The sequence below is a fragment of the Pseudophryne corroboree genome, chromosome 5, assembly GCF_028390025.1.
Source record: "Pseudophryne corroboree isolate aPseCor3 chromosome 5, aPseCor3.hap2, whole genome shotgun sequence".
Classification (NCBI taxonomy): domain Eukaryota; kingdom Metazoa; phylum Chordata; class Amphibia; order Anura; family Myobatrachidae; genus Pseudophryne; species Pseudophryne corroboree.
Window position 1 is genome coordinate 374,329,468 of NC_086448.1, and position 14,095 is coordinate 374,343,562.

General features: G+C 45.2%; 1 protein-coding gene across 3 annotated transcripts in view; it reads right to left on the minus strand.

The window, feature by feature from the left end:
• The window catches only part of NKD2 (NKD inhibitor of WNT signaling pathway 2), a 389,897-nt gene that overhangs the window by 147,449 nt on the left and 228,353 nt on the right, over nucleotides 1-14,095 (minus strand). For all 3 annotated transcript variants that reach the window (XM_063922667.1, XM_063922666.1, XM_063922668.1), the window contains one exon: nucleotides 8,576-8,703. In XM_063922667.1, the coding sequence (XP_063778737.1) occupies nucleotides 8,576-8,703 (128 nt within the window). The remainder of the gene's footprint in view (nucleotides 1-8,575; nucleotides 8,704-14,095) is intronic.

Below are 14,095 nucleotides of genomic sequence, written 5' to 3' on the forward strand. Positions count from 1 at the left end.
TGTATTACAGAGGGTTGACTAATCAGGCGCAGATGTAACGCGTGGGTACTTTGCTGAAAGTGGTTGCGTATAGAGAAGCTGAATTGCTCACAATGGAGGCCATACACAGATGATCTGCACCTAGCATAGACTGTAAGCTTGCGAGCAGGGCCTTCCTACCTCTATTACTGTCTTTTATTACCAAGTTTTGTTTTTTCATTGTTGTTTCTAATTGTAAAGCGCTCCGTGTCGGACTGGTGCATGAAGGGCCCACCGGGGAATGCCGTGGTAGGGGCCTAGTTTTAGGGGAGTGGCCAGTCTCCAAAGCGGTGTGGCCTACCACATTGCTTTTCCTAACCATTAGAAAGTGCATGGTCTGGGCCCCTTGATAAATATATCTAGTAATTACTGAAAGTGCATGCATGATAATATAACAGATTAATAACAGCAGTGCAATGTAGAGAATACACCATAGTCCTGTGCAGTATAAGGTAACATATGTTTAATGTATAAGTCAAGGGCAGAGTCTGGAACCTGATCCCTAGAGGAGAAGGTGGGGGCCCCTGTACCCCTGTGGGACAGTCCGACTCTGAAAGCTCTATATAAGAAACTGTTAATAATAATAGCACAGGACTGGTGAAAGTTTCAGTTGTGTGACCAATGGTGAGCGTCTCAGTCCTTGCATATTCGGACGCACGGATGTACACCAGGGAGGTGCACTGAAGTAGCAACACCATAAAGTCACAAAAACAACTGTAGATAAAGTAGCGAGGAAGCTGCAAGTTCGTCCAACTAAGAATCAGGCGTTATTAGGCCTGCTTCTATGAACTTCCCGGGCTGGTTTTCCATCCCAATCCGTATATATATATATATATATATATTTTTTTTTTTTTTTTGAGAAGATCACTTGAATAGTCGTGAAAGGCAGGTATAACTGCCCCAGGTTTCTAACCTACAGTATGTGTTTTAAAACCCTAGGAATATTGTGTTGGTTCCGCTGAGAGCTTTTCATAAGAACCGGATTAGGGTCCTGGGATTGTATGTGAGAAAAGAGGGCGGGTTCTCCATCCATTTAGGACCAGTTCGGGTCTTTGGGCTTTTAGCATCACAGAAGGCTAATTAGGGCTTTCAGCAGTATGGGAGTCTTAAAAAGCTCAGTCTGCCATTGTTCTCTCACACTGCTTGGGGAAAAGGAGAATCTATGGTGTTTCTGTGAGAGAACCCTGCTCTTGAAATCCAGTGAGCTGTGCGTGGTAAAAACTTCTTGTATTATTTATTTTTTAGTGAGTTACAATTATCATGTGTATATTTAGCACCAGACAGCTAGGTATTTATTTTGATGTTTATTTCTATTTTTCTGCACAATAAAACTGGTTGAGGCCAGCTGCACCAAATTAGTGGACTTGTGTATGATCTCTCAGCTGATGCATCCTGCCATCTACCCCAGAACCTGTTCCCCTGACCTGCTACAACATACAGATGTGCCCACCAGGGCCGTAACTAGGTGTGTGCAAGAGGGGCCTCGCACACAGCGCAGAGCCCTGGGGAGCGCACAGTCACGGCCCTGTTTAACACTGTACGGAGCATCAGAGCTCCGTACAGCCCCATTGCCCAGCCGCAGCCCACAGTGCCGGCGCTACCCGCTCAGCAAAGCAGGGAGGCGTCGCACATCAAAGGCGCTCTCTCCACTCTGCTAAACCTGGCTTTCTAGTATTGCTGCAAGCTGCCGCACCCTGTCACACTGACAAGCAGCGGCGGCACTGGCAGCATAAACAGAAGGCTCCTCAGTGTAATCTCCGGTTTCAGGGCCCTCCCACCTCCCCGCTGCACCTGTCAATCCGGATGACAGACAGGCCGCAGCGTCGCATCCACCCCCCCCTTCCCTCCCCCTGTCACTAAAGAGTCTTCAGTCTTCAGCAGGTGCCTGCTCCCTCCCCCCCTCCCATAAGTGGACATTCCGCGGGGGCCGGGCAGAGCCGGCCATAGGCATAGGCAAACTAGGCAATTGCCTATGGCATTTGATATGCCTAGGGGCATCAGCAGCTTCTCCTGATTAAAATGATATGCGGCATGCCTATATTCTGTGTGTAGCATTTATTATGCAGATACTGCCACAGTCTCACACAGTATATAGGCATGCTACATATAATTTTAATCAGCAGAAGCTGCTTATGCATCCTAGCCACATAGAAATGCAAATAAGATACATTTTTTATTTAATAACATGCGGCATATGTGTAAAAGGGTACTACTGTATGTGTGTCATTATGCGTATAGGGGCACTAATAATGTGCAGCAAATGTGTAGGGGGCACTATGTGTGTCATGATGTGTACAAGGGCATTAATAATATGCGGCATATATGTAAGGGACATTGGGGTAAATTTACTAAGATTCGTGTTTTCCCGTTTGAGGTCAAAGTTCAATCACGAATGACATCGAAAGTGTAAATATGCAACTTTTTGAATTGATTACGACTAATTTACTAAGCTGCCGTATTCTGCATTTTCGGGTTTTCCGATGTCGATGTCATTCGTTTTTTTAGGCAGTGTTTTACATGAGTGACTTGTAAAACACTGCCGACTTTAATACAATGAATCTCGGCCGGATCTGAGAGATCCGTGCTGGGCTTCATTGTGCACTTTGTTTAAAAAAAAAAAAAAAGTTTAAATGTAAAAAAAAAATTGCGTGGGGTCCCCCCTCCTAAGGCAAACCAGCCTCGGGCTCTTTGAGCCGATCCTGGTTGCAGAAATATGGGAAAAAAATGGACAGGGGTTCCCCCATATTTAAGCAACCAGCATCGGGCTCTGCGCCTGGTCCTGGTTCCAAAAATACGGGGGACAAAAAGAGTAGGGGTCCCCCGTATTTTTGAAACCAGCACCGGGCTCCACTAGCTGGACAGATAATGCCACAGCCGGGGTCACTTTTATACAGTGCCTTGCGGCCGTGGCATCAAATATCCAACTAGTCACCCCTGGCCGGGGTACCCTGGGGGAGTGGGGACCCCTTCAATCAAGGGGTCCCCCCCCCAGCCACCCAAGGGCCAGGGGTGAAGCCCGAGGCTGTCCCCCCCATCCAATGGGCTGCGGATGGGGGGCTGATAGCCTTTGTGATAAGTGTTTGATATTGTTTTTAGTAGCAGTACTACAAGGCCCAGCAAGCCTCCCCCGCAAGCTGGTACTTGGAGAACCACAAGTACCAGCATGCGGCGGAAAAATGGGCCCGCTGGTACCTGTAGTACTACTACTAAAAAAATACCACAATAAAGACATTACACACACACCTTGACAGTATAACTTTAATACATCCATCCACACCTCCATATACACATACTTACCTTATGTTCCCACGCAGGTCGGTCCTCTTCTCCAGTAGAATCCATGGTGTACCTGTAGAAAAAATTATACTCACATAATCCAGTGTTTTCGGCTCCTCGGTAAATCCTTTTGTAATCCACGTACTTGAAAAAATAAAAAAACGAATACCCGACCACGAACTGAAAGGGGACCCATGTTTTCACATGGGCCCCCTTTCCCCGAATGCCAGAAACCCACTCTGACTGATGTCTAAGTGGGTTTCCTCAGCCAATCAGGGAGCGCCACGTTGTGGCGCCCTCCTGATCGGCTGTGTGCTCCTGTACTGTCTGACAGGCGGCACACGGCAGTGTTACAATGTAGCGCCTATGCGCTCCATTGTAACCAATGGTGGGAACTTTCAGGTCAGCGGTTGACCGAGAGTGACCTCACCGCTGACCTGAAAGTTCCCACCATTGGTTACAATGGAGCGCATAGGCGCTACATTGTAACACTGCCGTGTGCCGCCTGTCAGACAGTACAGGAGCACACAGCCGATCAGGAGGGTGCCACAACGTGGCGCTCCCTGATTGGCTGAGGAAACCCACTTAGACATCAGTCAGAGTGGGTTTCTGGCATTCGGGGAAAGGGGACCCATGTGAAAACATGGGTCCCCTTTCAGTTCGTGGTCGGGTATCCGTTTTTTTATTTTTTCAAGTACGTGGATTACAAAAGGATTTACCGAGGAGCCGAAAACACTGGATTATGTGAGTATAATTTTTTCTACAGGTACACCATGGATTCTACTTGAGAAGAGGACCGACCTGCGTGGGAACATAAGGTAAGTATGTGTATATGGAGGTGTGGATGGATGTATTAAAGTTATACTGTCAAGGTGTGTGTGTAATGTCTTCATTGTGGTATTTTTTTAGTAGTAGTACTACAGGTACCAGCGGGCCCATTTTTCCGCCGCATGCTGGTACTTGTGGTTCTCCAAGTACCAGCTTGCGGGGGAGGCTTGCTGGGCCTTGTAGTACTGCTACTAAAAACAATATCAAACACTTATCACAAAGGCTATCAGCCCCCCATCCGCAGCCCATTGGATGGGGGGGACAGCCTCGGACTTCACCCCTGGCCCTTGGGTGGCTTGGGGGGGGACCTCTTGATTGAAGGGGTCCCCACTCCCCCAGGGTACCCCGGCCAGGGGTGACTAGTTGGATATTTGATGCCACGGCCGCAAGGCACTGTATAAAAGTGACCCCGGCTGTGGCATTATCTGTCCAGCTAGTGGAGCCCAGTGCTGGTTTCAAAAATACGGGGGACCCCTACTCTTTTTGTCCCCCGTATTTTTGGAACCAGGACCAGGCGCAGAGCCCGATGCTGGTTGCTTAAATATGGGGGAACCCCTGTCCATTTTTTCCCCATATTTCTGCAACCAGGATCGGCTCAAAGAGCCCGAGGCTGGTTTGCCTTAGGAGGGGGGACCCCACGCAATTTTTTTAATGAAAATTTATAACATTTCCCCCCCCTTCCCACTGAAAAACATGCACGGATCTCAAGGATCCGTGCATGCCTATACAAACACGGGATAAAAAAGCAGGTCTGTTTTTTTTTAGCACTTTTTCACGATTTGTATTTCATCACGGCAGTGTTTGGCTATTGTTGGCAGTGTTTGTGTTTTGCACTTTTTAGTAAATTCCCGATTTCTAGCAAATTGCAGGCGTATTTGACCGATGGTGTATTGATTCGTGATTTTTTCCTAGGACTTCCAAAATATTACGAATGCCCTCATCACTGCCGTGATTTTTGCTTAGTAAATTACCGAGATGACACTTTGAAGAAAAAACGGCATCTCGGTCAAAATCGGGACCTTAGTAAATATACCTCATTATGTGTAAAAGGGCATTAATAAAGGTCGTCATAATGTGTAAGGCGCATTATGTTTATAAGGACATTATTAATGTTTAAGGGGCATTAAAGTGTGGAATTATGTGTATAAATGCATTACTAATGTGTGGCATTATGAGTGTAAGGTGCTCTACTGTGTGGCGTTGCATATAGAAAGGGCACTACTGTTGTCTAATGTGAATAAAGAGCAATAGGGTATGGTGTAATGTGAATAAAGAGCAATTCAGTGTGATGTAATGTAATGTGAATAAGGGGCTCTACTGTGAGGAGTAATGTTTATAAGGTAAAGTAATAGGGATGTAATATGAATTATAAACACTATCGCATGATCAAATGTGAATAAAGTTGCAGTACTGTGTGGCGTAATTGGAATTGGGGCTACTATTATGTGGCCATGCCCCTTGCCAGCAAAAACACACCCCTTTTTGGGCTGTGCGCCAAATGTGCGAACTGTTCCTATTTAAAATATACGGGGTACAAACACCAAAATAAGGACTGCTATGGGTGAGGGGTGATGGTGCTGGGAAAGAGGTGCAAGGTCAGAGGCGGAACCACCGGGGTTCCAGGGGGGCACCAGCCAAAATCTTGCCTAGGGCATCATATTAGTTAGGGCCGGCTCTGGGGCCGGGCACCTTTATTTTTCCTTTGCAGCCACATGCTGCACTTTGCTGAGACTGCAGAAGTCGGGCAGACAGCGATGCTCTGCTGTGCCTGCTTCCTCGTTAGGGGGGGACTGGTATATAAATGTGTACTGGGGAAGGGGGGGGACTGGTATATAATTGTGTGCTGGGGAAGGGGGGGGGGATGGTATATAAATGTGTGCTGGGGAAGGGAGGGGACTGGTATATAAATGTGTGCTGGGGAAGGGGAGGGGACTGGTATATAAACGTGTGCTGGGGAAGGGGGGGGATGGTATATAAATGTGTGCTGGGGAAGGGGGGTAATGGTATATAAATGTGTGCTGGGGAATGGGGGGGCATGGTATATAAATGTGTGCTGGGAAAGAGGGGGAATGGTATATAAATGGGGTTCACTATGGTTTGCCGGCGGACGGGCTCCCGGCGACCAGCATACCGGCGCCGGGAGCCCGACCACCGGCTTACCGACAGTGTGGTGAGCGCAAATGAGCCCCTTGTGGGCTCGCTGCGCTCGCCACGCTACGGGCACGGTGGTGCGCTATGCGCGCTACACTATTTTATTCTCCCTCCAGGGGGGTCGTGGACCCCCACGAGGGAGAACAATTGTCGGTATGCCGGCTGTCGGGATCCCGGCGCCGGTATACTGTGCGCTGGGATCCCGTCAGTCGGCATACTGAAGACCACCCATATAAATGTGTGCTGGAGAGTGGCATATTAATGTATGCTGGGGGGAGGAAGTGGCATATTAATGTGTTTCTTTTGTCAATTAATGCATTTTCCCACTGCTTTTCACCCAGTGCTTCTCCCCGGCCGTCACCTCTCTCCTGTCACCCACTAACTCGTATCTCTCTTTCCCCATCACCTCTCTCTCCGTACTGTGGAGCTGAGGCAGCTTGCGGGTGGGGCATGTTGGCAGGTCCTCCCCGCTCCCATACTCCGTAAACAGGGGGATGCTGTCTGCCGTAATGTGTAAAAAGGGGGACGTTGTCTGCCGTAATGTATAAAAAGGGGGACGCTGTCTGCCGTAATGTGTAAAAAGGGGGACGCTGTCGCCGTAATGTGTAAAAGGGGCTCTACCTGGTGTAGTGGCGCTACTGTGCGGTGTAATTTGAATAATGGAGACTACAGTGCACCGTAGTATGAATTGGTATTATTTTGTGGCCACACCCTTTCCCCATGAAGCCACGCCCCTATGTTTTTTAGCGCGCGCGCACTGCCCATGTTTTCCATAAGGTGGGGGGGGCACCAATGCCGTTTCTTGCACACAGCGCTAAAATGCCTAGTTACGGCACTGGTGCCCACTAATTTGCTTCTTTAATACGCTACTTTATACATATTCTATTATGGCAAACAAACATTTTAAAATCCATCCACTTGCTACTCGCAGAAAAAAGTTTAGCCGTGCTATGCATGGCGTGCCAAATTGAGCAAAATAGAAAAGGTGTAAGTGGACACATCTGTGTGTATATATACATGTATATATGTATATATATATATATATATATATATATATATATACATACATACAATCTGTGTGTGTATATGTATATATATATATATATATATTTATATGTATATGTTGTTCTTTAAGACAAATATTTTAGATATTGCACATAGCCAATCTGAACATGAAGTGTATTTGAAATCGGTTCACAATTTAATATATATATTTTTTCTGCATATGCACAAAGGGTAGATGGCAAATCATTCATAGAAAAATATTAGGGAAAGTCTTTTATCAACTGTAAACATTTTGTACATATTGCATATATTTATCTGTACAAAAAAAAAATACTCTCCAGAGTGAAAAACATAATAAATTTCCACACAATCTTTTTCTAATAGTAAGGTATGTGGAAAAAAAAGTCTACAAAACATCGCAATTATATAAAGGGTAGGGCAGATTTAACAGATTTGGTATGATATACCAATGGACGTGGATGCTGGCGGTCAGAATACTGACAGCGGCGTAATGTCCATCAGAATCCCGACTACTCCCTATAAAGTACCCTAACCCTCCCTTACTCCCTACCCTAACTCTAACCCTCCCCAGTGGTGCCTAACCCTCACCCTCCCTTTCCAATTGCCTAAATCTAACTCTCCATGCCTGGTGCCTAACTCAAACCTCCCCTTGTAAGTGCCTAACCCTATCCCTACTCCCCTGTACCTATCCATCGCCTCCCTGCACCCTAATCCTAAACCCCCTTCTAATACCTAAACCAACAATCCCCCCCCTCCCCTCCTGCTGCAGGACGCGAGTGCCTGACGCTAAAATAACTTTCGGGATTCCAAGCATCTGTATTTTGACACCGGGATCCTGAGCACCATTGGGATTTTGATTACGGCATTATGCCGCCGTACGGGATTCCAGCATTGGTATTTCGACTGCTGGGATCCCACCCGCTGCCATTTTAACTACATCCCAATTTAACAGCAAGTGATATTCTTATTACCATTGATTACAAATTATAAATCCAACCATGTGTTTGAAAAATGACAGGAGCTGATTGGCTAGAGCACCAGTTATCATTTGTAACGAGTGATTAACAAGAATATCACTTGTTTTAAAGCATGCAACACTTTCTGTACACATCTGTTTTCATTAACAACATTACACAAATATACAGTTAATAAACTATTACTATATGATTGTAAACATTTTTTGAACTATAAAAACAAATGAAAAATAAATATTCAACTTCATACTTTAATATAAAAACATAGTATTTGAATAAATATATACAGTATGATAACATACATCAATACTAATCCGTTTATTTCCAGATCCTCTAATTACTTCATTATTTGTGGATTTTTCAACATCTTCTGCTGAAATTGAATGGACATATGCCTCAGAGCCTTCTAACTTCTCAGGTGGAAGGTTCACTATTCGAAAAAAAGATTTTAAAAAGTTACCTCATTTTCCAATAAAACATTATTGCTTTCTGTAAGAAGAATGTGAGTGAATACTGAATTACCAGGGTAAATGTAATAGAGTGCGAGAAGCCAGAGGTGCAGGAGTTTGTGCGAGAATGACCATATCTTTAAAGTACCAATCATTTGCAAGGCAAAACCACCTGGTTTGCTTTGCAAATGATTGCCGCTTTAAAAATATGGGCATTTTCATACAAACTTCCACACCGAAATCGACTCACAAAAAACGTAAAAATGTTGTGTCGTCCTTTTGTCAGGGTGACCTTTTCAGGTATCGACCTTTTGGCCCTGTCGACCTTCACTACTGTCTACGTTTTTCATGTTGACTTAATGGCCCTGTTGACCTTTTGACCCTGTCAACATTTACCATGTCGAACCTGTGGGGTCGCACTATTAACTATAGACCTTTTGCTTGTAGATCTAATGATCACACCTGCTTGTCAGCATGTACAGCTATATGACCCATGAAGAGTTGGACACGTTTAACATAAGAATCACAGGCATAAAATGCATCCAAAAAAGACTCAGTCTCATGTTTATTCTGATACAGATGCATTTCAAGATCTGTCCTGCACTGAAAGTCATGTGTCTTTAAGTATTTTACACACACAAAGAAAATTTAATGCATATGCACAAGTCTACATGAACCCCTGTGTATTTAGAATACTTGTGTGGTAATAAAGGTACATTTGCCTACCTCATTGTATGGGATGGTAAAGCATTATGTTTAAAGTTATAATGCTGACCTGGTTACAATGCTTTGACTAACATTCATACCATGTCCTCATACTCTACTTAGCATTGAAAAGTGGGAGTGGCATCACTAAAGGGGGCATGGCCTCATGTGGTAAGACCCCAATTATCTCACTCCAGGAGCATGCGGGCTGCCCGCAGAGACTCTTCCATCACTGCCAGTTCCTTCTCAGTGAAGGGAGCTGAGTGCTGCAGGTTATTGTCACACTGCAGCACTCGGATCCTGTCACTGCGGAGGAGTCAGAATTTTGGTGTCATCCCTTGCAAGGGACCTGAGGACTTTAAATGTCATGGTTTGGAATCTTTACCATTCTTATTGGATTATGTGGTGTTTAGGAATTTGGGGGTATGTATTTGGCTTGTTTAATGCTATGGGAGAGAAGGCGTTAAATGTCACTGTGTGATAACATGGGCTGGTGATAGTTAATAGGATCCCCCTGGTGGGAGGTGCTTTCAAAAATTATATACATTATTGGGAGATTGTGCTTCTGGTTAGATACTGGTGTAGAACCTACTTTTTCCACTCACCCTTCCCTTTTTTTTAATAATGGATTTTTTAGTTTATTTGGATGTGTTGGTGTACAAAAGCGTTATCATTACCAATACATATGGCGCAAGAGGGGAAACTAGTGAGTGGGAAGTATACTTGCGCAACTCTGACTACGGCATGTGTCTTGTCATTACTGGATAGTGGAGCTGACGCATGAATGCTTTTGTCCCCACCTACTTGCCATCTCATCTGGATGGTGTTCATTCTTTGGGCAGTGTTATAATCAGTGGATACATATGGTGCAGTAGTTGGTCATGGAGTACTAACAAGGGTTAGGCTAGTGTCACAACCCAAGAAGGGGGGAGCTAGCATGAGGGGGAAGTGCAGCTATGCATAGGTGTGTGCACTGGGGGGTGCCTAGCGCGCACAGGCAGCCCCGAATGTCCAGCACCCCCACACTCCACGCCTGCAGCACAGTGATCGGCTGCTGCTCATACTGTACATTTTCCTCCTGCCCCAGCTGTGCCCGCCGCACGGTCAGGACGGACTGATATGACTGTCCGGCGGTCGCACTGGGTACACTGCAGTGAAAATCTCTCAGCTCCGCCCTGCGATGTGACATCATGTCACACCGTGCGCCCACCTGCCCGTGGTTGCCTTGCTCTCTCCTTGTCCTTGTGTGCATCAACAGCCGCTGCCACGCAATGTTCCTCAAAGACCAGGAGGACAAATTCAGCAGAATGTCACCGCTCATACCATCACCGCTCAGTCAGTGACTAAGTAAGTAAACTGTAGTGCTGCAGCTGAGCCTGCTCCAGGGGAAAAAGAGGGGGCCAGCCAGGGGAAATATACATACTGTCTGTATATATACTGTACATAAAGTTGCCCCCCCCCAAAAAAAAAATAAAAAAAAATAAGATCTGTGGGTGTACTTACCTGAGTGTGTTTTTAAGGGTATCTGGCACTGCTGGGGACATACTGTGTGGTGTAATGTGAATTTAAGCTCATACCGTGTAGTGTAATGTGAATTTCCGCTCATAAAGTGTGGCGTAATGTGAATTTCCACTCATACCTTGTGGCATAATGTAAATCTCAGTTCATACTGTGTGGCGAAATGTGAATTTCCGCTCATACCGTGTGGCCTAATGTGAATTTCCACTCATACCTTGTGGGGTGTAATGTGAATTTCCGCTCATTCCGTGTGGCATAATGTGAATTTTAGCTCATACCGTGTTGCGTAATGTGAATTTCCACTCAAACCGTCTGGCCTTTATGTGAATTTCCACTCACACCGTGCAGCGTAATGTGAATTTCAGCTCATACCATGGGGTGTAATGTGAATTTCAGCTCATACCGTGTGGCATAATGTGAATTTCAGCTCATACCGTGCGGCGTAATGTGAATTTCAGCTCATACCATGTGGCGAAATGTAATTTCCGCTCATACCGTGTGGCATAATGGGAATTCCAGCTCATACCGTGTGGTGTAATGTGAATTTCAGCTCATACCACGTGGCCTAATCTGAATTTCCGCTCATACCATGTGGCGTAATGTGAATTTGGCTCATATTGTGTGGCATAATGCGAATTTCAGATCATACAGTGGGGTGTAATGCGAATTTCAGCTCATACCGTATGGCGTAATGTGAATTTCCGCTCAAACCGTGTGGCCTAATGTGAATTTCCGCTCATACCATGTGGCGTAATGTGAATTTGGCTCATATTTTGTGGCATAATGCGAATTTCAGATCATACAGTGGGGTGTAATGCGAATTTCAGCTCATACCGTGTGGCTTAATGTGAATTTCCGCTCATACCATGTGGCATAATGTGAATTTCCGCTCATACCGTGTGGCCTAATGTGAATTTCCACTCATACCATGTGGCGTAATGTGAATTTGGCTCATATTGTGTGGCATAATGCGAATTTCAGATCATACAGTGGGGTGTAATGCAAATTTAAGCTCATACCGCGTGGCGTAATGTGAATTTCCGCTCAAGCCATGTGGCCTAATGTGAATTTCCGCTCATACCATGTGGCGTAATGTGAATTTGGCTCATATTTTGTGGCATAATGCGAATTTCAGATCATACAGTGGGGTGTAATGCGAATTTCAGCTCATACCGTGTGGCTTAATGTGAATTTCCGCTCATACCATGTGGCATAATGTGAATTTCCGCTCATACCGTGTGGCGTAATGTGAATTTGCGCTCATACCATGCGGCGTAATGTGAATTTCAGCTCATAACTTGGGGCATAATGTGAATTTCCGCTCATACCGTGTGGCCTAATGTGAATTTCTGCTCATACCATGTGGCATAATGTGAATTTCACCTCATACGTGTGGCGTAATGTGAATTTCCGTTCATAACATGTGGCGTAATGTGAATTTCCACTCATACCTTGAGGTATAATGTGAATTTCAGTTCATACCGTGTGGCGAAATGTGAATTTCTGCTCATAATCGTGTGGCCTAATGTGAATTTCCGCTCATACCTTGTGGGGCGTAATGTGAATTTCAGCTCATACTGTGTGGTGAAATGTGATTTTCCGCTCATACCGTGTGGCGTAATGTGAATTTCAGCTCATACCATGGGGCTTAATGTGAATTAATGCTCATACCGTGTGGCGTAATGTGAATTTCCACTCACACCATCTGGCCTAATGTGAATTTCCACTCACACCGTGCGGCATAATATGAATTTTAGCTCATACCATGGGGCTTAATGTGAATTTCCGCTCATACCGTGTGGCGTAATGTGAATTTCCGCTCATACCATGGGGCGTAATGTGAATTTCAGCTCATACCGTGTGGAGTATTGTGAATTTCCGCTCATACCATGTGGCCTAATGTGAATTTCCGTTCATACCTTGTAGGGCGTAATGTGAATTTCAGCTCATACCGTGTGGTGAAATGTGAATTTCAGCTCATACCATGGGGCTTAATGTGAATTTATGCTCATACCGTGTGGCGTAATGTGAATTTCCACTCACACCGTCAGGACTAATGTGAATTTCCACTCACACCGTGCGGCATAATGTGAATTTCAGCTCATACAATGGGGCGTAATGTGAATTTCCGCCCATACCATGGGGCGTAATGTGAATTTCAGCTCATACCGTGTGGCGAAATGTGAATTTCCGCTCATTCCGTGTGGCCTAATGTGAATTTCAGCTCATACCGTGGGGTGTAATGTGAATTTCAGCTCATACTGTGTGGCGTAATGTGAATTTCCACTCATACCGTGTGACCTAATGTGAATTTCCGCTCATACCATGTGGCGTAATGTGAATTTGGCTCATACTGTGTGGCATAATGCAAATTTCCGCTCATACTGTGTGGTGTAATGTGAATTTCCACTCATACCATGTGATTTAATGTGAATTTCCACTCATACCGTGTGGCGTAATGTGAATTTCAGCTCATACCGTGTGGCGAAATGTGAATTTCCGCTCATACCGTGTGGCCTATTGTGAATTTCAGCTCATACCGTGGGGGTGTAATGTGAATTTCCGCTCATACCGTGTGGCGTAATGTGAATTTCCACTCATACCGTGTGGCCTAATGTGAATTTCCGCTCATACCATGTGGCGTAATGTGAATTTGGCTCATACTGTGTGGCATAATGCGGATTTCAGCTCATACTGTTGGGTGTAATGTGAATTTCAGCTCATACCATGTGGCTTAATGTGAATTTCCGCTCATACCGTGTGGCCTAATGTGAATTTCCGCTCATACCATGTGGCGTAATGTGAATTTCCGCTCATACCATGTGGCGTAATGTGAATTTCCGCTCATACCATGTGGCGTAATGTGAATTTCAGCTCATACCGTGGGGCATAATGTGAATTTCCGCTCATACCGTGTGGCCTAATGTGAATTTCCGCTCATACCGTGGGGCGTAATGTGAATTTCCGCTCATACCGTGTCGCGTAATGTGGATTTCCGCTCATACCGTGTGGCCTAATGTGAATTTCCACTCATACCGTATGGCGTAATGTGAATTTCCGCTCATACCGTGTGGCGTAATGTGAATTTGGCTCATACTGTGTGACGTAATATAAATTTGTTGTGTTTATTAAAACTCAAAAGTTCAGCCC